This window comes from Danio aesculapii, chromosome 21 (genome assembly GCF_903798145.1).
Source record: "Danio aesculapii chromosome 21, fDanAes4.1, whole genome shotgun sequence".
NCBI lineage: Eukaryota > Metazoa > Chordata > Actinopteri > Cypriniformes > Danionidae > Danio > Danio aesculapii.
In genome coordinates this window covers 15,968,885-15,994,743 of record NC_079455.1, presented here as the reverse complement: position 1 = coordinate 15,994,743, position 25,859 = coordinate 15,968,885, and the positions used below count along the sequence as shown (strand labels likewise).

The 25,859-nt window shown below is 36.0% G+C and overlaps 1 protein-coding gene across 1 annotated transcript in view; it reads right to left on the bottom strand.

Annotated features, from left to right (window-relative positions):
* tenm2b (teneurin transmembrane protein 2b) overlaps nt 1-25,859 on the bottom strand; it is a 218,739-nt gene that overhangs the window by 54,891 nt on the left and 137,989 nt on the right. Inside the window, exons 7-12 of the mRNA XM_056446894.1 lie at nt 25,621-25,826; nt 21,131-21,326; nt 14,740-14,841; nt 5,817-6,011; nt 5,319-5,519; nt 2,263-2,448 (exon numbers count right to left, since the gene is read on the bottom strand). Coding sequence (XP_056302869.1) covers nt 2,263-2,448; nt 5,319-5,519; nt 5,817-6,011; nt 14,740-14,841; nt 21,131-21,326; nt 25,621-25,826 — 1,086 coding nt within the window. The remainder of the gene's footprint in view (nt 1-2,262; nt 2,449-5,318; nt 5,520-5,816; nt 6,012-14,739; nt 14,842-21,130; nt 21,327-25,620; nt 25,827-25,859) is intronic.

Sequence of the window (25,859 nt, the reverse complement as noted above, 5' to 3'; positions counted from 1 at the left end):
TAATTAAATGCTATTTTTAAACAAAAAGTTTTAATGAGATGGATTGTCGGTGATTGTATAGGCGTTAATGGCCTTAGATTTAAGACCTACAACAGAACATTTCAGTAGATTTAAGACTTTTTATGGCCTAAAATTTACCATTTAAGACATTTTAAGATCCCTTGGATACCCAGTTATTGCAATGCAAGTTGCTTTAGATTAAAGATTAAAGCGTCTGTAAAAATATAAATGTAAAACTCACTACAATATTGTCTCCAAGCAGACCACAGATCAGCTGGTGTGCGGTTTGGCACAATATGGATGAGGAGATTCCGACCATTGTGTAAAGCGTTTTGAGTGTCTAGAAAAGCGCTATATAAATGTAAGGAATTATTATTATCATAAAATCCGCAAATCTTTATTCCGGGTTTCTGCTAAATTTGAGACATTTTTAAGACCATTATGTATGAAATTTCGGACTTCTACGGGGCTAAATGCGAAGGATTTTTTCGAATATCCCAGTTAAAAAAGTTGTTCACTTGCCCGATCAAAAATGATTAAAATTTTATAAATTTAATAACAAAAATTTTGTTTGATTTAAAAAAAAATAATTCAAATATATCCATTCACAAACCCTTTAACCCTTATCAAGAATAGAACAAAACATAGCTGTCAATTACTTCAGTCTACAATAATAATAGTTTAATGATAAAAAATTTAGGTCAGCTCAGTATACTCAGCAGTAAATAAATGGAGAACTTTTAAGCAAATGTTACTGTAAGAAAAGTAATTAAATGCTATTTTTAACAAAAAGTTTTAATGAGATGGATTGTCGGTGATTGTATACAGCTCAGTAAAATGGCCGTACTATCGGTGTTTAAAATTATTAAAAAGTTACAATTATTAAGATTTCTAGCATTATAAATGGGAGAGCGCAATTAGAAACACAGTTAGTGTCACAAAAGAATTATTTTTTGTTAAATATTTACATCAACAAGAAGTGTTTCTTCCATGTTAGAAAGAGACTTCTTTTGATTTTAGCTAATAATCTATAAAAAATTTCATACATAAGACCCTTATGTATGAAATTTCGGACTGATACAGGGCTAAATGCGAAGGATTTTTTTCAAATATCCCAGTTAAAAAAGTTGTTCACTTGCCCGATCAAAAATGATTATAATTTAATACATTCAATAACAATAATTTTGTTTGGTTAAAAAAATTAAAATGTCAAATATATCCATTCACAAACCCTATAACCCTTACCAAGAATAGAACAAAGCATAACTGTCAATTACTTCAGTCTACAATAATAATAGTTTAATGATAAAAAATTTAGGTTAGCTCAGTATCCTCAGCAGTAAATGAATGGAGAATTTTTAAGCAAATATTACTGTAAGAAAAGTAATTAAATGCTATTTTAAACAAAAAGTTTTAATGAGATGGATTGTCGGTGATTGTATAGGCGTTAAAGGGCTTAGATTTAAGACCTACAACACAATATTTTAGTAGATTTAAGACATTTTAAGACGTTTTAAGACCCCGCAGATCCCTTATTATTATTGTTATTGCAATGCAAGTCACTTTAGATTAGAGATTAAAGGGTCAGTAAAAATATAAAAGTAAAACTCACTACAATGTTGTTAGCAAGCAGACCACAGATCACTAAGAAAACATTTGAGACTGCCTCATGATGGACATCTTTCGTCAATGAAGCCGAGCGAAACTATTAAGGGTAGACTGCTGCATTTTAGCTGCTAAATTCAGAGTCAAGAAGTGTTTTGCGCACAGAATCCATCAGCTCTAATTGTCTGAAAACAATGAAGTGAAAACTGTGCCGGAGAGGGGGAATTGTGCTCATTAGCATTAAAACAAGCATACTAGCACATGCAACCGAAGCGGCATCCATTAGTATTCTTCTTCCAGCTGGACTCCAGAGCTCAGAAAGTCATTTAAAATTCTTACAGTTGCGGATCACACAGTGAAGACCGTGTCCTTTGCTCTGAATGTGATTATAAAACAGTGACAATACAAACACGCGCACACACACGTAGGCACAAATGATTTTTTTTGTTGTTGTTTTTTTGTACATGTGCTGATGCAAACATGCGCAAATCATTCTAAAACAGTGGCTGAAAAGTCTTTGGTGTAAAAACAAGTCATGGATGCGAGTGAAATGTCTTTGACTGGCTCAAAGCTTCAAAGCAGGATAAAAGCATCTGTGTGTGTGTGTGTGTGTGTGTGTGTGTGTGTGTGTGTGTGTGTGTTTGTGTGTGTGTTTACCAATGGTACAGTGCTCTCCGTTCCAGCCCTGTTCACACTGGCACTTGCCATCCCTGCAGGTCCCATGTTTCACACACTGTGGGTTACACAGTCTCTGGTCACAGCTTGTGCCTGTCCAGCCCTCCTCACAGTGGCAAACGCCTCCGACACACACGCCATGACTGCCACAATCTGCTGAACACACCTCTGGAGAGAGAAATACAGAGAAAAGGAGTGATTTTATTCTTATTTTTCAGCTATATTGCTTTTCTTATATTTTCTTTCATTCACTTCTATTTATTTTTATTTTAATGTCCTTAAATAGTTTTCTTAATAATGTAAGTCATTTGTACAGCTTTACTCTGATATTTTTCTTAATTACCGTTTGGCTTTGCACTGTTTTAATGATCTGGAGCAAAGCTGCATATGCTTTGGCAATGAAAATGTAACCAAAACAACATACAAAAACAAATTACTGTACTGTAAGCCATTTGTTATGGCAATATCAAACTAAAATGGCTGTATTATCTGTGTTCAAAATTATTAAAAAGTTACAATTATTAAGATTTCTAGCATTATAAATGGGAGAGCGCAATTAGAAACACAATTAGTGTCACAAAAGAATTATTTTTTGTTAAATATTTACATCAATAAGAAGTGTTTCCTCCATGTTAGAAAAAGACTTCTTTTGATTTTGGCTAATAATCTATATAACAGCTAATTATGTTTGATGATAACTTTAAACTGAGTTTCAGTGAAGATGCAGATTTATATATTGTATAATATTATATTTGTAATAGTTTTTTCATCTTTGTATTAATCATATGGTTGTAATTTGTTATTGGTGGATCTCAGGTGATTCAAATTTATCCCACATTTGCTAGTTTATGTCATCAGAGACTGTATTAAAGAAGAGACTGATTAAAGATTAAATAAAACATCAATGAGACATGCACAATATCCCATTTAAAATAAATAAATAAATAAATAATAATAATAATGATAATAAAATAATAATAATTATAACAATAAAAAACAATAATAATACTAATAATAATAAAAATAAATAAATAAATAATAATAAAAATAAATAAATAAATAATAATAATAACAATAATAATAATAATAATATTAATAATAATAAAATAATAATAATAATAATAATAATAATAATAATAATAATAATAAAACCAGTAATTTTTTTACTTTAACCAGCCACTTTTTTAGCACCCCCCTCCTTTGATTTTTTTCTTTTTTAAATATTTACCAAATGACATTTAGCAGAGCAGGGAAATTTTCACAGTATGTCTGATCATATATATTTCTTCTGAAAAAAGTCTTATTTGTTTTATTTTGGCAAGAATAAAAGCAGTTATACAATAACTTGCCTATTTACGCTATCCTGCCTAGTTAACCTAATTAACCTAGTTAAGCCTTTAAATGTCACTTTAAGCTGTATAGAAGTGTCTTGCAAAAATATCTAGTCAAATATTATTTACTGTCATCATGGCAAAGATAAAATAAATCAGTTATTAGAAATGAGTTATTAAAACTATTATGTTTAGAAATGTGTTGAAATAATCTTCTCTCCGTTAAACAGAAATTGGGGGAAAAAAATAAACAGGGAGGCTAATAAGTCAGGGGGGCTAATAATTCTGACTTTAACTGTGTATATATATATATATTTAACTATATAATGAACACTACATGTACAGCATTTATTATTCATAGTTCAACATTTACTGCCTTATTATGCCTTATTAACATCCATATTCATGCTCGCTATCATTAGTTATGAACCGTGAGTTAACATGAACTAACAATGAATGACAATTTTCATTAACTGACATGAACAAAAACTATAATGTTTTATTAATTATTTGTTCATGTTGGTAAATGCATTAATTACATTAACTAATGCAATCTTACTCTACCTGACAAAAGTCTTGTTGTCAATCCCAGTTGTAAGAGCAACAAATAACTTCACTTCAAAATGTCAGAAGGTAGATTTTTCAGATGAATCATCTGTTGAACTGCATCACAATCCTCACAAATTTGGTGAAAAAAAATCAATGTTTGGGGTTACATTTAGTATGGGGGCGTGCGAGAGATCTGCAGAGTGGATAGCAACATCAACAGCCTGAGGTATCAAGACATTTGTGCTGCCCATTACATAACAAACCACAGGAGAGGGCAAATTCTTCAGCAGGATAGCGCTTCTGTCATACTTCAGCCTCCACATCAAAGTTCCTGAAAGCAAAGAAGGTCAAGGTGCTCCAGGATTGGTTAGCCCAGTCACCAGACATGAACATTATTGAGCATGTCTGGGGTAAGATGAAGGAGGAAGCATTGAAGATGAATCCAAAGAATCTCGATGAACTCTGGGAGTCCTGCAAGAACACCTTCTTTGCCATTCCAGATGACTTTATTAATAAGTTATTTGAGTCAATGCAGAGATGTATGGATGCAGTCCTCCAAGCTCATGGGAGTCATACACTATATTATTTTTTTCATACTGCATCATGCCTTTTATTCTATACTGTGCATTATTTCTGAGACTTTTGTCTAAGCAAAGTCAGACCTCACTGTCCTAATAAAATAAAAAAATCAAGGCATGATCATATTTTACTTTGGTAAAATAAGTGTAATCTAGAGGTTTTTGCCTTTCATATAAGGCTCCTCTTATACAAAATTTTCAACTAGAAGTCAAGTTATTATTTGCTGTTCCTAAAACTTGGATAGACAACAAGACTTTTGTCAGGTAGTGTTTTGTAAAGTGTTACCAAAAATAATAAAATATGTTATATTAAATCTTTTTTAAAAGTGCACATTATCCACAAAAAGTTGAAACTGCATCCGCTATTTTTTTAAGGGTGTGCTTGTTCCATTACCTGCATTTGCATATGAATCGGGTGCTAAACCAGCACATGCCGCGAGTGCAAATAAACAACACTATCAGTGGTTGCAATTCATGCTTAGTGAACCCCTTGAGAGTGTAGATGGATGACAATGAGTGCACTGCAGCACAGCTTGAGAAAACAGTGAGTAAGAAGGTGAAAAAGGCTGATGGGACGCACCCGTGGAGCAGTCAGGGCCCATCCAGTTGGGATCACAGCTGCAGAGGCCTGTGTCAGGACTGTACGCTCCATGGCCATTGCACTGATCTGGACACTGGGCTCTGGATACGTCGCAGAGGGGGCCAGACCAACCTGGCTTACAGTGGCATTGACCAGACACACAGCTGCCATGTCCTGAACACGTCGGGTCAAGACAGTCCACTAAAGAGAGAGAGAGAAAAAAACAGACTTTCTCAAGTTTTCCTTCCTCCTCATCTTTCATTTCACTCTTCTAAACCCACCTCTGGGAGCTCAGAAACTGCAGCTCCAGCTCATATGAACATGCGCTCAGAGACTCTGGCCAGTTTTTTAAAAGCCCGATCAATAGGCTGGATTTCATCGCTTTAATAAAGTTTATTACACTTGTACCGGCATGCTTTTATAGCAGTCATTTGAAAACTGAGACTCTCAGCGGATAAGTGCTGAGTTTTTGAGAAGCTCTGGAATGCGTTCAATTACCTTCCTCGCAGGACTCGCCACGATAACCCGCTTCACAGGTGCAGCTGCCCTGAGCGCAGGTCCCGTGACCACCGCAGCTGGGGTCCACGCACTGGCCCTGCGGCACGTCGCACTCCAGACCCTTCCAGCCGCTGTAGCACATGCACACACCCTTGCTGTACTGACCGTTCCCACTGCACAGCACTGGACACGCCACTGCAACACAGACCCACGGAGAGCACGCAGGAGGGGAAACAAATGAGGGAGAGAGGGAAAGACAGAAGACCAGGACGTTTGAGAGGAATTAGTGAAAACTAAAGCTTCCTTGAGAGAAGTGCAGAAATGAAATGTTAGATAAGAGAAAGATAAAGAAGCATAATGTTAATTGAAATGAATACAAAATGACTATGCAAACACTTTAAATGATGTGTCAAGGAAAGTAAATCCTGAGAGCTGTATTGGAGTTCTGTCAATGATTAAAAGGTAAAAAAAAACATCATATGTCCTGTTTTCACCTGGTATTAAAGGGATATTTCACCCATTAATGAAATTCTGTCATTGTTTTCTCTTCCTTCTCTTGTTTGAAACCTGTTTGAGTTTCTTTCTTACTGTTGAACAAAAAAGAAGATGGTTTGAAATATGCTGGTTGCTCGCACCCATTGACTTACATAGTATGTTTTTTTGACTATGAAATCGATGAGTCCCAGCAACCAGCATTTTTCAAATTTTTGTGTGTGTTCAACAGAAGATGTTGATCCGTGATCCATACGGATGACAACCCACGATTCAGAACGCATGTGACCCGCGGATTAATAACTTTTTTTGAATTTGTAGGTTGATCCAACATTTATAACAATTACAGAGAGATCGCCTACCATGTCATTCAAATCATGTGTATGAAAGCATTTTGGCTTCCCTGTAAAATATAATGATGACGGAAAGTTGTGGTGGGACCTAAATGCTTTTTTTAAGTTGTTAATTAAAGGTCTGTCACCGTTTGTTTAGCCTATTTTGATTTGTATTCAAATTACAGGTTCTAAGTTCTTTTTGTTAAAACCAATGGGTTTTGCAGTAATATTTTTGTATAAATGGAAAGCAAAAGACATTTGTCTCCCCCCTTTTTTTGCTTATCCGAAAAATGGTCTGATCCGTGACTCAAAAATTGTAGTGTAAACAAAACCGTAAGATTTGTGATTCGTTACACTACTAGTAATCTTCATCTTTTGGTGAACTGTTGCTTTAAGATGCATTTTGGTTGATTGGACCAAAAGGACACAAGGAATACGCATTCCATTTAGCACATGGGGTTTCACTGTGCCTCCTTTGTCCAGTTTTGACCATTTTCTTCTGATTTCTTTGGGTGGAATGAAATAAGCTCTTGCCATTTACAGAGAGCAGCAGCTTTCATTTCTGCTTTGATAGATGCAAAACTCTGTGGGTTTGTGTTAGATTTGAGACTACAGAGAGAACGTTGTGCTTTTTACATTTCCTTGCTTTCAAACCAAACTTATGGTTTCGGGCAACAAAAACAACACACACCATTACTTTTAAAAAATCAGAGCAGTAGTTTGTCGGTGATCTTTTGTGGCAATTTGAACACATGTGAATATGCTTTATGAAAGCAGTCAATTTAATTTGCTTTCCTCTAAAAGTGTTTGAAAGCGGGCAAATTGTAATGTCAGTCACTTGTGATGAGATTGTTAAAAGGCATCTTAATACCAGGTGTTAACAGGTATATTTAGCCTTGGGATGTTTCATTTGTTTTAGTAGATTTCTTTTAACATCATCAAAAGTAGTGTTTCGCCAATTACAATATCTGTGCAGGTTATTATTATGGTATACAGCATTAATGCCACCTTCAAGAGCCATTCCTCCTCATAGTTCTTATTTCCGTGACAAAACTTCAATGAATAATCTGGTATACACATTAGACCAGTGTTTACCCAACCCCGTTCCTGGAGGCACACCAACAGTATGTATTTTGGATGTCTCCGTTATCTGACCCATTAACTTCAGGTTTTGGAGTCTCTTCTGATGTTATGATAAGATGATTCAGGTATGTTTGATTAGGGAGAGATTGAAAATGTGGACTGTTGGTGTGCCTTCAGGAACAGGGTTGGGAAACACTGCATTAGACTACTGTTCAAATGCTAAGGCTCAATGAATTATTTTAATAATTTTAAAAGCAGTCTCTAGGCAACTAGCAGGCTTTTGATTTAAAATAAAATCAAATAATAATAAAATAACAGTAAATGTCATATTGCAGGGCTCCAGAAAAAGCAGGGGAACACAACGTTTGATATGGCAGCACTGAACATGAAATAATATTAACAATATTACATTTTTTCCTCTCTTAGAAATGCACATTTGGCAGAATAGACAGCAGAAATCTATTCCGCTTGGGTTGAAAATGTAAATACACTCAGGCTGAAAAGATTTTTCATTAACAACAGTAACAAAAATAACTATAAAAACATATATAGTTATTTTTGATTTATCTCTGTATCCTAATATCCATGGGTAAACCACATCACTAACATACGAAAACGTTAGCATCATTATATAGTCACTTTGGTGTAACCCTAGCTAAAACAAATGTGCTAAATAAAATTTATATGTAAAACAATTTTAAAAAAATGCAGACAAAGCAAAATTTTAAAAGGCAATCTAAAAAAAACCTTGATGTCCAACTCGATGGCTTTTTCATTATTGTAGCACCGTTTAATGATTCATAATAATGACCACATTATTAAGCTAATTTATGTTTTTGGGCCGAGGTCCGTGTAGCTTCTGGTTCAAATGAGTACCACTAGTTCATTTCTATCTTGACATTTGAGCAATTCCAGAGTTATGGATGTGACATTTGCAGTGAAAACTCAAAACATAAATTCACATAGAAAGTATATGTTAACATTATATTGAATCATCTGTTAATGTTTTCCAAAACAACTAACCACAGAGCTATGGGATCAGAAAAAAAAAACAATCTGTAAACATTTGTAAAAAATTTTTAAATGAAGAAAATGTGACAAAAAAGTCTGTGAGTTTACAGTATACAACATACTTTGTAGCAGTTCTGTAAATTTAACTGCACAACCTAAAAGAAACAATGCTAATTAAAACAATATAAGTTGGCTCACTATACCATTTTTGCATTTATGAGAGAAAAGCTTAGCTATGGATGTGACACTTTTCCGTTATGGATGTGAAATTGCTACTTGTGTGACTTTGGTAAATCAAATATAATAGTTTGAAAACACTGACAGAGAAATTTTTTAGTATTTTTAACGTACTGTCAAATACTTGCTTACACAAAAAAAAAAGAAACGGTTTCTCTATTTAGGTGAAAACATAATATTTTTCATGGCAAGGTTGACATTTGCATGGAATTGCTCATTTAAAGGGCACCTATGGTGAAAAATCAAATTTTCAAGCTGTTTGGACAGACATATGTACATGTATGGTGTATAGACCGTCATATTGGGGTGAAATAAACACACACAGTCCTTTTTTTTTTAATTTAGCAACATAAAAAACAGTGGACCAATTGGAGCGGTTTTCAGATCGACCACAACTTTACGTAGGAGTGCTTTACGTAAGGCACGCAGAAAGGCACGTAGAAACGGTGGGCGGGGAGGACTAGCCTTAAAGGAGCAGTACACCAAAACCGCCACCCAGTGCAAAAATGTATAAATAGGAATTTAATAAAAGGTAAAATAAAAAATCTGATGGGTGTTTTGAGCTGAAACTTTAGACACATTCTGGAGACGCAAAAGACTTATATTAAATCTGAAAAAAGGGCTAACCTAGGTGCCCTTTAATGTTTCTCATTTACAGAAATCGCAATGCTAATTTCATAATGGCACCAGTTTTAGGGAAAACGCTAATGTTTAGTAGCAAAAATGTTTTAGTAAATCCATTCATATATGTTAAAGCAATGATAGCAGAATTATCTAGCAGAATGTTTAATCCTTTATGTCGAAAGCAAATTGATAATCAGCTTTAACATTACCCTAATCAAGAGTCACAAAAAACAAAATATATTGTTTGAGCATAAATGATATATGTACTGTGTATATGGAAAGTATTCATAGTGCTTCACTTTCTCCACATTTTTTTTTTATGTTACAGCCTTATTACAAAATGATTAAATTCATTTATTTCCTCAAAATTCTACACACAATACCTCATAATGACAATCTGAAAAAAAGATTTTTTCGAAATTGTTTGCAAATTTATTACAAATAAAAAACCTGAAAAATCACATGTACATGAGTATTTACAGCCTTTGCCGTGAAGCTCAAAATTGAGCTCAGGTTCATTCTGTTTCCACTGCTCATTCTTGAGATGTTTCAGCAGCTTAATTAGAGTTCACCTGTGGTAAATTCAGTTGATTGGACATGATTTGAAAAGGCATACACCTGTCTATATAAGGTCTCAAGGTTGACAGTGCACGTCAAAGCACAAACCAAGCATGAAGACAAAGGAATTGTCTGTAGACCTCCAAGACATGATTGTCTTAAGGCACAAGGCTGGGGAAGGTTACAGAAATAATTTCCGCTGCTCTGAAAGTTCCAATGAGCACAGTGGCCTCCATCATCCATAAGTGGAAGATGTTTGGAACCACCAGGACTCTTCCTAGAGCTGGCCGGCCATCTAAGCTGAGTGATCGGGGGAGAAAGGCCTTAGTCAGGGAGGTGATTAATAACCCGATGGTCACTCTGTCTGAGCTCCAGCGTTCTTCTGTGAAAAGAGTAGAACCTTACAGAAGGACAACCATCTGTGCAGCAATCCACCAATCAGGCCTGTATGGTACAGTGGCCAGACGGAAGCTACTCCCCACCTGGAGTTTGCCAAAAGGCATCTGAAAGACTCTCAGACCATAAGAAACAAAATTCTCTGGTCTGATGAGACTAAAATTGAACTCTTTGAAGTGAATGCCAGACGTTACGTTTGGAGAAACGCTCATCACCAGGCTAATACCATCCCTACAGTGAAGCTTGGTGGTGGCAGCATCATGCTGTGGGGATATTTTTCAACAGCAGGAACTGGAAGACTAGTCAGGATAGAGGGAAAGATGAATGCAGCAATGTACAGAGACATCCTGAATGAAAACCTGCTTCAGAGTGCTCTTGACCTCAGACTGGGGTGACGGTTCATTTTCCAGCAGGACAATGACCCAAAGCACACCGCCAAAATATCAATGGAGTGGCTTCACAACAGCTCGGTGAATGTGCTTAAGTGGCCCAGCCAGAGCCCAGAACTAAATCCTATTGAACATCTCTGGAGAGATCTGAAAATGGCTGTACACCGTAGCTTCCCATCCAACCTGATAGAGCTTGAGAGGTACTGCAAAGAGGAATGGGCAAAAATTCCCAAAGACAGGTGTGCCAAGCTTGTGGCATCATATTCAAAAAGACTTGAGGCTGTAATTGCTGCCAAAGGTGCATCAACAAAGGCTGTGAGTACTTATGTACATGTGATTTTTTTTTTAGGGTTTTTATTTTTAATAAATTTGCAACAATAAAAAAAAATCTTTTTTTCAGATTGTCATTATGAGGTATTGTGTGTAGAATTTTGAGGAAATAAATGAATTCTATCCATTTTGGAATAAGGCTGTAACATAAAAAATGTGGAAAAAGTGAAGCGCTATGAAAACTTTCCGGATGCACTGTAGTTCTATAAAACCAAATTATATTTCTATACAGTAAATCATATATTGCACAGAAGTTACAGTGAAGTAAGCAAAATTACATTTAATGTTTGTTCAAACTACTTCATTAAACAGTTTTTTTTTTTTTTTTTTGGGCAGACAACTTAATCGTTTTATGTTCAATCTGCTTAAGTTTGTAAACACTAATAAGTTATCTAAATTTATTCATGTTGTTCCAACAGAAATCGATTCCCAGCATTTTTTTACAGTGTACACAGCGGATTGCTTCCTTAACTTTCCTTTCCTTTCTTTAACTAATTTCAATTATGATTCACTTGTATCTTGACAAGTTACACTTTGTTAGATCATTTCTCCACCATCAGCCAGTATATACTCAACTGAGCAGACACCCAAGAGGAAAAATGACAGTTTTCAGTGAAAAATTGCCTGGAATGTATTTTATCTAGGAAAATAAGAAAGGAAACCTGGCTCTTTCACTCCAAAGTTCACTGTTCAGCCTCAATGCCAGCATGAACATATGACTCTGAATATGGTAATAAGAGAGACTATTGCATGTGTAATTAAGGTAGAGAGACTCAAAGGCAATATCAGCAGCTGCATTCGACAGTAATAAACTAGCTGTCTATAGCCTTAGGTGAGCTCGACACATATTTCTCTTTACGAAGCCTCCACTGAGAGCACTTCATCACTCAAAAAGATTGGCCTGGTACAGTCAAGCCAACAAACCCATCAGACATTTTGGCATAACTGAGACGGGATTAATCAGCGATGCTGAAATTCATCCGTCTGGATCTCCGAGTGATGTGACGGTGTCATACAGGCGTTACGACAAATGGCCAGAGCTTATGTACACTGAAGATCTGACCACAAACGCTGAGCCCGAGGGGAAATGCTGACAAATGTTTTATTCACACATCTGTAACGGCATCGAAATTAAACATGCATCAGTTCATCTATAAAACTTGTTTTCTAGTCATAATAATAAAAAATGCAATCCAGCATTAAATAATGATGTAAAGGATGATTATGACAATTGAGTTTTATTTTAGAAGCATTCAAATTTTAGCTCGTTTTTGTAAGTCTAAATTGGTTCTTTGTTTTGTCCTTTCCTCAGCAACTATACTTGAAATATATACACTCACCGGCCAATTTATTAGGTACATCTTACTAGTACCAGGTTGAACCCTCTTTTGCCTTCGAAACTGCCTCAATCCTCTGTGGCATAGATTCAACAAGGTACTGGAAATATTCCTCAGAGATTTTGGTGCATATTGACATGATAGCATCATGCAGTTGCTGCAGATTTGTCGGCTGCACATCCATGATGTGAATCTCCCAATCCACCACATCCCAAAGTTGCTCAATTGGATTTAGATCTGGTTACTGTGGAGGCTATTTGAGTACAGTGAACTCATTGTCATGTTCAAGAAACCAGTCTGAGAAGATTCACACTTTTTGACATGGCTCGTTATCCTGCTGAAAGTAGCTTTCAAAAGATGGGTACACTGTGGTCATAAAGGCATGGACATGGTCAGCAACAATACTCAGGTAGGCTGTGGGGTTGACAAGATGCTCAATTGTTACTAATGGTCCCAAAGTGTGCCAAGAAAATATCCCCCACACCATTATACCACTACCAGCCTGAACCGTCGACACAAGGCAGGATGGGTCCATGCTTTCATGTTATTGTCGTCTAATTCTGACCCTACCATCTGAATGTCGCAGCAGAAAGCGAGACTTTTCAGACCAGGCAATGTTTTTCCAATCTTCTATTGCCCAATTTTGCCGAGCCTGTGTGAATTGTAGCCTCAGTTTCTTGTTCTTAGTGGAAACCGGAGTGGTCTTCTGCTGCTGTAGCCGATCCGCCTCAAGGTTCGACATGTGCTTTCAGAGATGCTCTTCTGCAGACCTCGGTTGTAACGATTGATTATTTGAGTTACTGTTGCCTTTCTTTCAGCTCTAACCAGTTTGGCCATTCTCCTCTGACCTCTGGCATCAACAAGGCATTTGCACCCACAGAACTGCCGCTCACTGGATAATTTCTCTTTTTTTGAAATACTCAGACCAGCCTATCTGGCACCAAGAAACATACCATGTTCAAAGTCACTTAAATCACCTTTCTTCCCCATTATGATGCTCGGTTTGAACTGCAGCAGATCATCTTAACCATGTTTACATGCCTAAATGCACTGAGTTGCTGCCATGTGATTGGCTGATTAGAAATTTGCATTAATGAGCAGTTGGACAGGTGTACCTAAAAGTGGCCGGTGAGTGTACATTTACACTTAAATTATATTTTTCTTAATTTTTTACCAGTAATATATTTTTTTATGTTATTAAAACTGATATTCAGCAAAAGAGAGGGAATGTTTTGTATTTTCAATGAAAATGAAAGGAGGCAGTTATGTTGTAAGCTGTGTTTTGTGATAAATATGCTTACAGTGAAGATGATGCTCATATAAATATATACGTGTCCTCGGGAGTATGTTTTCCGTATCAAACTTGCGAAGTCTGAATTTTCAAGGAGAAGATGCAAGACTGAACTGTGTGTAGGCTACTTAATATTGAGAAAAAAGCCCTAATCAGATGCCTCTGTTTTCAGATGTCTCAGTTTTCCCCCATCCACACTAACACGGAGCAGCAGAGTTTTAAAACCAAAACGGCCTCTTCAGCGTTTTCAAAAAGCTCCGAAAACTCTGCCGTAGTGTGAACGGATGGCGTAACCGTAGCAAAACTTGTACGTTTTAAAACTAAAACATAGTAGTGTAAACGGGGCCTTAGTTAGCTTTTAACAGTAAAACAAACAAACAAACAAACAAACAAACAAACAAACAAACAAACAAACAAACAAACAAACAAACAAACAAGGGGTTACATTAAATTTGAATTGACAATCTCGAAACCATCCCATCTCTTTCTTTCTCTTCTCAGATGGGATGGCAGGCCAAATCAAAGGTTACCATGCGCCAACTTGGGGCCTAGTTTGAGCATCTCTGCTCTAAACTGTATTAAATTGTGTCATTTTAATTGGTGAAAGTTTTGTTTTTTACTTCTGAAAATAGTATTATTTATTAAGTAAGTATTATATAACTATAAGTTAAGAGGGGAAAATTTGAAGTCACATTTTACAATTTCTTTCATACTGTATGTGAAATGGTAAAATGAAAACCAGAAGTCCTAAATAAAACAAAAGCATTTACAATTCCTGCTGCAGTACAAAACACAAATAACTGAAAGGAATGATTGCCGCAATGTGACAGTAAGCAGTACCTTTAGAGCAGTCTGTGCCGTGGAAGCCTGGGAAGCAGTGACACGCTCCTGACATACACTCTCCATTGCCGTGGCAGTTCTGAGAACACTCTTCCACCGAGTCTGAGACCACACATAAGAGACACATGCATTTTACAACCTTGGAGCATTACATTCACAAAACCCTTTACAGGGGTCATGAACTGCCTTTTGATTGTTTTGTACTGTTCTCTGAGGTCCACTTATAATCTTAGCAAGATCTTACAATAAAAACATCACACTTTAGAGACTATCTTCTGTCCTGTTTTGACCACTCTCATTGGAACACACTGGAATTGTAGACTCCAAAGTAAATGCACAGTAAATAAACAGTTTTGTGTATTTAAACCTTCTTTAATGTTGGACAGGACAGATGTGTGTTAACTTACACTCTCAGAAACAAAGGTATAGAGCTTTCATTAGAGTAGTACACTTTCAAAAGGTACAGTTTTGTGCTGTTTTGGGGTAATATGTACACTTTAGGTACTAAAATATATTATTATGTTACCAATATAGACTCTCTGCAGATATGTATTGCGCTTTATTAAGCACTCACTGAAATACACATTGAAAAAATCTGAAGTGTTACTAGGGGATGTTACAAGACCATTACAATACATTACAAGGGGTTATTATTAATTTGGCGCTATGGGTAAATGACAAGAATAACAAATTACAGTAGATGGCTTGACTACTTTGCTACAAAATGGTGTATTTATAACAATACATTAAATTAAAATAATGTGTTAAGACAATACCAGTTTGGAACATTGAGCAGCAGTTATGTACAATTAAAAATCAACTGAAGTCAATGAAACCGGAAGTCACGTCACATTTCAGTTCATTTCACACACGCACGCACGCACACACACACATCAGTTACATATATGTGAAAAATAATGTGGATAAAGTGGCTCATTCCACAAGAGGTGCATTATGATAGACTGACTTCTGTATAAGCTGTTTTTAGATTCATGAGAAAGCTTTGAGTTCTTACAGTATGTTTTTACAGTACAGTGACCACTAATCTGTCTAAACATTTTGACAGGGAATCTTTTGGTTAGATAATCATTTACTCTATATGGTGCAAATCATAGGCAGTGCTTCTGACTATTCAGTTTCATTGTGTGAATTACTGAGACACATTTCACCAAAGCTTATGGGAAATATAGCACCATGACAGTGGTCAACAGTAGTCATAAACTGAACGTCAGAAATTAAGCTTTTACACAGTATGTGATTATTTCAAGACTTTTTTTCTACTGATGAACATTAGCATTCATTGGTCCCAAATTATAATAAGTGAAGTTTATTTGTAAACTAATTTCGAGAGGATCATGTGCTTATGATTGTTCTCAGCTGCTCCCGCATCAGCTCACAACTGATTCTCCAATCAGATGATTCCTGACTCACTTAAAATAACCAGAGTTTTTCTTATCTCAATATCTTCGTCTTGAAGAATCCCTCTCTACCCACCCCTACTCCCCCTCCTTTCCAGATGGACAATACGGTGGCCCAATGACTAGCACTGTTGCCGCACAGCAAGAATGTCTCTGGTTAAAGTCCCTACAAAGCCAGTTGACATTTCTGTATGGAGTTTACATGTTCTCCCGTGCTCGTGTGGGTTTTCCCCGGGTTCTCCGGTTTCCTCCCACAGTCCAAAAACATGCAACCTAAGTAAATTGAACATACAAAATTTACAAAATACAATTTATTCCATACAAAATACAATTTATTCCATAGCCAAGCTCTTAGCGAGTACAGAAATAATCCGGGGGGAGTTCATAGAGATCTACCTGAGCTCAAATTCCCTTCTCACCCAGCAAACGGGAGGGATCCCAGGGCTCAAGGATCTCATAAGCTCCGGGCTCTCTCCCAGAACAGCGTGCCAAACAAGCTTTATTATCAATCATCAGCTAAGTGTGAACTCTTGAAGTGGCCTTAAATACCATTTAAATGAATCATTTAGTACAATGTACGTATTACGTGCACACATGTTTTTACATTGTACTAATATTATAAAAATGATCTGCTTGTAATTGCATCTGTATTACATAATTAGTAGCAGTGTAAACCTGCAGTGGTCTCACAGTTCGGTTTAGTTACGATTATCATGCATCGATTCGGTTCAATTTGATATCTCGGTACATCCCGGTGCACTGACGATGCTTTCCATTCACAATAAGTTTTTCTTTACAACACAAGAAAAACAATTGTTTTAAAATCTATAAATATATTCATTTTCATATATTATTTGTAATATAATTTTGTCCTTCAGCATTATTAGTAAATAAACTAATGTAAATATTATTCCGCTTGCTTTTTGAGCACTGTCGACACTATAATTGGTCATTGCCTTCATCCGCTTAACAGAAAGGGCTGCGATTGGCTCTAAAACTGTGAGTGCTGTTTACCGATGAGTGACACAGGACGGACAGTCATAGTTACAGATATATGTCCATAATGCGTGGTTATCACAGCTAATGTGAGAGAGAGGCAGAGATGGAGTTTCATTTTCTCCCTAGTAGTGAAATAGCGGCTTGTGTACTGTATCTTCTTCAGTTTAAAGGCTTAACTAGGTTAATTAGGTTAACTAAGCAGGTTAGGGTAATTAGGCAAGTTATTGTATAATGATGGTTTGTTCTGTAGAACAAATGCTTGGTAACACTTGTCTACCATCAATTTGCTAATAAAAACAAACAAACAAACAAACAAACAAACAAACAGGCAAACAAAATAAATAATGGTGGCTTGTGAGGATAGATTGAGGTATTACTAAGCAAAATCTGTGCAAACAAAAAAAAACATTACTTTTGATAATTAACTTTACTCCAGAGCCTCTGTATCCAATCCTGATCCTGTTATATGAGAGTTTTCACAGTTTGCACAGACCTCAATATATTGTCATGAGCCACAGCTATGAATTTTGTTTTGTTTATATTTTTGTTACCAACATCACGCATGGTCAGAGAGAGAGAGCAAATTAACAGCTGAATTTCTTTTTGGGCGAAGTATCCTATTAAGCATATAAACTGTTATGAATATAGTGGACCCAGAAAATATTTGGCCACTTAATCCACACTTAAAAATTCATGAAAGTCATCATAATAGATAAATATCAAAGTGCCATCGGCAAACAAAATGATGCTGGAGATTTTCTCCAAACTCAGTTCACTTTTTGCAGGGCATTTTTGCAGTGTCTTGTAAACAGCAGATCTCAAGGTGATTTGGGGTGAATGACTGAAACTGGTTCTCCTCAAGTTCACACAGGGGTCCTATGAGTTCTTCCACTATTGTTTGACAATGAGAGTCTTTTATTTTTATGTTTAAAGCGAACACTTCTTTGGTGAAAAGCTTTGAAAAGTGTGCCCATGGTGTCTTTCTGTAAAATAAATGCCACTTGATTTAATACTGCAGTTTTTTATTATTTCATTTGAAGTAGCTTAAGAGGCCAAATACTTTAAGCACTTGATATCTGTGGATTCATCCAGACAGCAGACAGACTATTAATTCATTTATTAAGTTACTGTTTATCTGTTGGCGGCAAGGTGACTGAGTGGTTAGCACAGCTGCCTCACAGCAAGGTCACTGGTTTGAGTCCCAGCTGGCCCAGGTGGCCCTTCTGTGTTGAGTATGCATGTTCTCCATGTGTTCGCACGGGTTTCCGTGACAGTCCAAAGATATGCGGTACAGGTGAATTGAATTAACTAAATTGCTCATAGTGTGTGACTGAAAGAGTGTGTGTGTTTTCCTGCATTGAGGGGTGCACTCTCGACATGAAGGGCATCTGCTGTGTAAAACAATTGCCAATGAAATTGGTTCATTCCGCTGTGCTGGAAAATTCATTTTCATCTTATTTTTTTATTTAATTTTTAATTTCTTGTCAGTTTTGAATGCTGTTACATTCTTTTTCAAGATGATTGATGAATCAAAAGCTCAAAAGAACCATATTTATGCCATCATTCATTCTTCGGCTTACTCCCTTTATTACACTGGCTGGGACTCCTTCCTGTTAGGCGACTGTGCCAACCACTGAGCCACCATGCCACCCCATTTGTGCCATCATGTCTGATCTAAATAATTTTTTAAATATTTCAGATTCTCTGGATTTACTGGTCATGGGGAAATGTAAAATGTTAATATTTATTTAATTTTATTCAGGTCTGATTACATTTCTTCCTAATTTATTTCTTTAAATGAAATAAATAAAAATATTTTCATTTTAAATATTTTTCCAATAAAATGACGATTGGTCAGAATAACAAATATTTAAATTTGTTTGATTAAAAATGTTGATTTCTTAACTATTTTGAAGTCACAACAATTGTATTGTGTTAAAAACAAATACAAACATGTCTGAAAACACAGCACCTTTTAATGTTATGCAAAGCAACAAAATATAGCAACATTTTCATTTTAGATCTGGAACAAATCTCAGTAGTTTACAAAATCAAACAAACAAATTACATTTAACTCAACATTACTGAAGAAAAAATAATAAAAACCTAAGTTATTTATATTTAATACAGTGGTCTTTCGCGGCCTCGCAGTTTCACAGATTTGTTTAGTGCAATTTGACATGCTTACTTTTATTATTACATTTTTTACAGCGCATTGTGTTCTGCGTCCTGATTGGCTGTACACCATTGTCAATCAAACTCCTCCATGTCTCCTTACAGTACTGATTGCTTTCAGGGTGCTCCCTAAAACACTGTTCCCTGTATTCATATCTATTCAAAAGTAGTATTCCCATTAAAACTAGATTTTATCCATAATGCAAATGCCATTATCATATAACTAAACAACATTATATCATTAGCATTCATGTTGTTATTGTTATGCCTTAAAAGTTCTCAGCTGACCTTGCTAGCTAGCTAACCCATTGCAATATTGCACGTTCCACTATTGCACAGTGTTGCCATTTGGCAACACATACATTTGATCGATTTACAAGAAACTAATTTGATTTAAAAAAAATTGAGTTGTGAATATATCATCATAACTTACTGGAGGTGATGTTTCAGATTTTTTGGTCGGATCTGACATAATTTGATCCTTTGTTTTTATTGACGTTTACATTTGCATTCAGCATCTACTCACAACAAATGCCAGTCTGTCAGAAATCACGCTACAGAAAACACAGCATGTCATGTGACTTAACCAAAGCACATCATTGGCTACACTAAGGTCTTTTAATTCCCATGTATGTTGGTCTTAAAGAAACAGTGGCAGGAAATGAACATAAGTATCATGTTGCCATATGGTTACACCGTGCAGTAGAGGGTTAAGTATGGAGTCTGCTTTAGTTTTGTAGATCAGTGACTGCAGGAATAAAGAACATTACGCTGGATGCGAACATTATCCACACAGAAGCTAAAACGCCTTATGAATCTTTTGCTGACAGCGATGAATGTTTGCGCCTGACAACAGGTTTTGATCTTTGGTTTCTTTCTTTAATGCTGGACCTATTTTTCTACAAAAGTTTGAACATTTAATGTGTTTAAAACAGAGAAAATAGTGTGAAAAAATTAATGCCCGTGTAAGAAAAGTGTATAAAGTGTGTATTGAGGAGTTTTACAGCCTTAAAACATCTATAATAACTGTAAAAAATAAAGCTGGCTACTCTGCAGATTTCGCAGGTTATTTGTAGAACGTAACTCCCTTGAATAAGGGACCAGAGTATTTATTTTTTATATTTGCCATTTATATTTGGGTTCAAAAATGATTCAAATACTCTTTTAACAATAAGCTTTAATGTTTTTTTAATCATTAGACATTTCCTATGTACTGTCGCTCGTACTTCATCCAAATATTGAAGCGTACACCACCTGCTATGTTCTGAATTCCGAATGAGAGAACAAGTGAGTGACTTATGCATGAATATTTCAACACAATATATACAGTATAGCACATGAAAACACAGCGATGCCTCCTATATGCTTCACGAGTTCTGCATCACTGCCTGCTGTCATGACAGACATGAGGCCAAATTTACACTTTTCAATCCCTCGCTGACAGCTCTTCTCGACGGCTGGAGAAGAAAGTCTCCAAGTTGGCATTGTGCTTATGCAAAGTCATCACGATGGCAACCGTAGAGAAACTGCCTGAACAAACATCTTTCAGCGCTTAGTTTGACTTTATATGACGATTCCTTTAACGTGAATTGTAAGTGAAAGCAATGAAAGCACATCACCCAATCCGATTGAAAATGCAATGTAATGCAAGGTTAAAGGTGGATCAGGTGTTGTGTGTGAACTACTCGGAGTGAAATGCATCTTTTACACAGCAGATTACCAAACAAACAAGTTTCTATTGAGCTGTATTCCTTTCAAAACTTGACCTTAGTGTGTAAATAAACGCTGGAGGAGTGTACCTAAGGCCACGGTGCTGAATGAAACGGGCTCTTTCTCCTTTCCGTCGTTGTAGAAGGCCAGATGCCACGTGCCGGGATCCAGATACTGCACAAAGATGGCCTCGTTCTGGACGACAGTTTGAATACTGCGCCGTTCACGAGGAGACTCGATAACGCTCCATTTCTCCTTGCCATCCAGCCTTTCCATGAAGTCATACTGAAGAGATGTACAGAGAAAGAGAGAGGTGAGAAAACAATCAGCTGCAGAGCGTCATATGCACTAAACACTGTGATGACAATCAAAGAAGCCAAATTAAATCAAAATGTAGAAGAGGTAACAACTCTGGAACGTGACAGCGAACGTGTAAGAATGCTGGAGACAAATATGCAGTGATAATTTGGAAATAATTTACAATTCATTAAAAAAAGGACGCACACAAAAAAGGCCCATCTACACAGATGGTCTCTTCATGGTGATTAGCAAAAACCTGTTTATTTTTTATTTTTTAAGAGGAATGTAATGGAGAACCAGATTTAATTGCTCTATAAAGGATAGCTCACACTCTGGCCACCAAATGGCCACAAACTCCAAAGGTTGTTGGATTTTGTCGGATTAACATGTTAACCTTGTTGGTGTTTAATTGCACAGTGAGAACTTAATAGCATCAACCAGTAGATTTATATATCAACATTTGATATTTAGCAGTGTAAAAAGCAGAGAGAGGATGGAAAATGGTCATGAAAACAAATCGTCACCTTGGAATTATAAGGTTCTATCTGCGTTCTGAATAATTTTGAGATAATGAGCTTCAAAGTTTTTGCATTCCATAGCAAACAGTATGTGTGCAACATTTGTTTTTTTAAATAAAAAGTCCTAAAATGAGAACAACTTATAAAAAAAACATCCCATAATGTAAATATGTTGTCATTCAATACAAATATGTCAATAACTCAATTTTGACAAAAATGTCAGATAGAACCTTATAATTCTAAGGTGACAAAATGAGGACTACATTTTACAAGAGTTTAACGTAGAAGCTGGCTTTGTCCATATTTAGAAAACCTCCCAGGGGTGTGTTTCCCAAACAACGATGTAACTCGTGGCTGAACTATCATAGTACAATGCATCGTTTGGGAAAAGAACGATGTAGTGACGAGTGTTTCCTCAAAAATGTAGTTCCTGTCACAAATCCAACCACGTTAGTTATAACGTAAAACGCCCATAATGATGCTCTAAATGGGGGGGTAACAACTTCTTTAGAGAAGAACCCCTTAATTTCTTTGTGACGCAGACGCATTTAAAACAAATCCAATATTAGTTTTGCATGCACTCGTTTTCCATATTAATTGAAATATATGTAAAGGACACATATAGAGCCTGTGTTTCTTTTACAAATATTATTGAGAACATTACATATTCTATTCTAAAACATAAAAACACTTACAAAAAGCTAACACATATTCTAATCTCAAATATAAATCAAATAAATAACAAACAAGCTTTGGAGATGTAACGTACAGTCCGCTTTTAAATCATAGGTCACCTATAGCTTTCATCATGAGCCACAGCTGTGTTCAAAATGACATCAATGTTTTCAAAGTGCACTGCGAAGGGAATGAAATTGTAAACATGAAGATCGCTAAAACTGAACTGTAAAAATACTTTAAAAGCAAATTACACCTATGAGAGATGACTGACTGATGTTTTTTTATCAATCATTCCATGTTTAAATGATAGAATGTTCTAAATGAATAGGGCACAGGAGGGGAGGGGGGGGGGGTAACTGGGAATAGAACACAGCCAGGAACTATGTTTCTAACTACAGCTCCAGAGGTGTAGTTGCAAGCATACAAGTTTGCGACGCAGTTTGCGAATGTTTGTTGGAACGATGGATCAATGAACTATGTTTGTAAAGACGGAACTTGCGACCTAAGTTGGCTAACAATGGTTTTCTGAAACGCACCCCAGCATATTTAGAGTGGTCACTGTAAGAAAAAAGATAATAAGATAATTTTTTTACATATTGACAATTGGTTCAACCCAGAGAAAGTCCTTAATATTATACATAGGGATTAATTAATGTATTAATGCCACAAAACAATAAAAAATACATTATGTTTATACTCATTAAAAAGAACTGACTCATAACAGTTAATTTAAGAACCCAAAATCAAGCAAAAAGTGCTCAGTAGTAGCCTAAACAATGTGTTGGTGCTCTTTGGGTAAGATATTCATCAGAATAAACAGCAAAAATCAGCCCAAAGCACTAAAATATGAAAAAACCTTTATTGACATGGCTATTATAGGGTAACCATGATGAAGGCAGTTGTTTGGTGAAGCGTGTAGGTGCAGTTGTAAGGAATAGCCATGTCGATAAAGGCTTTTTAGTATTGTTTTCACATTTTTCGAGTGCCTTGGATGGATTTTTGCAGTTAGTTATTTAGTTAGTTAAAACAGTTAGTAACAGTAGTAGTAAATTCATATTCTTGTCTTAATTATGTTTCATAACAAACAGTTAATATTATTTCCTTATTATAATACTCTTTCTGGAGCAAATAGATGCTTTTTCATGTATGTTAAAGCTTCAAAATGCATCTCAATATACATCTCTGTCGGTTGTTTTTGTTGAGCGATTATAATTTAGCCCATATTTAGCTAACAGTCTCCGACTCATGCATTCAACAAGGCATCTACTCGATTTGTTAAAATATTTTTGACAACTGAAGTATGATTATTTTGTATTTTTATTTCATTAAGTACTTCACACTGCATCTGTGTGTGTGTTTGTCTGTGTGTTATTAGGCTTTGACATGAGTCAGTAGAGTTGAGCTCATTAACATTGATTACTTTTTTAAATATGGTCAAAACTGAGCTTTTAAATCTATTGGTAATTCCTGCGGTTATAAAATAAACTTATTAAGCCACATGCCTACTATAGATATCAGACAACAATCTAACATTTTGGGCCTTATCATATATCCGGCGCAATAAGGCGCAAGATGTGTTTGATGAGATTTGTTGCTCTTTTCAGACCAGTGTAACCCAAATTTTCACATTTTGCACCACGTTGTTTAAATAGCAAATCCATTTGCGCCACTTTCTGGACTCATAGGTGTGCTGGTTAAAAATAGAGGTGTGTTAAGGTACATTGTTGGCGCGTTGCTATTATGAAGAACTGAAATAGACCAGACCATTGACCAACTAAAAGCTGGTCTAAAATCCAGCGCAGAGCGCATTAGTTATGCACCTATGTAGGTTCACACTCGTACACATTGCTTAATGCACACAGTATGTAAAGAAATACACAAATATCTTTACATAGTAAATGTTACAAAGATTATTATTTTCTACATAAGTATAAAAACCACTACCTCCAGGCTTTCTTCATGACTCCATGCCTTTTTTTCAGCTTATTCATGACAATTTGCATTTGTATAATGTTATTATTATTATTATTATTATTATTATTATTATTATTATTATTATTATTATTATTATTATTATTATTATTATCAGTATTATTTATTATGTGCATATTTATATTTGTTTTAATAAAAACAAATTTAGATTTGTCCACCTGTCGGGTTTTGGAGACGTATGCATCACCATATAGGGCATAAGAATAGGACGTGTGTTTGTATATAACTCAGTTTTTTGAGCACACTTCATTATTATTGTTCATTTATTTGTTTGCTGGAAATGAGAACTGAATTTAGAAATAGTTTTGAAAGAAATCTTTTCGTTTTACAAATGAAAATAAATATGTAGGCTAATGAATGTCTTCAGTGGAGTGTGTACAACACAATTTTCTTATCCACGAAAGTAAAGTAGTGAAAGTAAAGAGTAAAATTAAAGTAAAGAGAAAGTAAAAAGGCAGAATGGAGGAGGCTCATTCTTTATCCTCGTGCAGATTGTTTATTTAAATGTTTTCTCGCTAGTGAAGTAGCAGTTATTCCACTTACAAAGTCTGCCATGTAAATAGCAAATGTGCCATGCGTGACGCAACTGACTCTTAAAAGGAATGGGAGATGAGAATTGGTTTAATGCACAATATGCTCAAAACACACCCATAACTCATTAAGAGAATGAGCACAACACTGTTAGACCATGCGCTGTGGCGCAAACCTTACTTTTTGTCCTTTAAATAGCCAAAGTGGATTCGGACACGCCATTAATGATTTTGCGCCATGCGCTTTAGACTTTGCGCTTAGATCATTAAAATAGAACCCTTTAAATCGATGCACTAAATGGCACCTTTAAAGCTTTTAATATGGGAAAATGTTGGTGGCTCTTAAATGGATGAAGAGAAATCCCTAAATTTATATTAGAAATATATGTACAAACACTGAACAAATGTCCTATGGCTTTGGCAACATGATGACAGAATTTCCAGTGTTGACTGAACTAACCCTTTACCATAATGTGATAAAAAAACTGGATTCTCAACCAGAATTACAAATAGACAGGGCTCCTTTAAGAAACTAAACAAGACATGAGGCGATTTGCTCACCTGAGCGTGTGAAGGAGGCAGGCCTTTCCGCATGTAGACCCCAAACAGCGCGTCCTTGCCCAGGGAGATGTTGAACTTGAGGAAGTGTGGCTGGCGCAGGTGAAGCAGAGACCTCCAGAAGACGCCTGGAGGAACGTCCTGACTGACACGCTGACCCAGCTCCAGCTCCCCGCTGCTTATACTGCTGTTCTTCAACACCCACGGCCCTGAGACCGACGCCAAGATGGAAAAGAAAAACA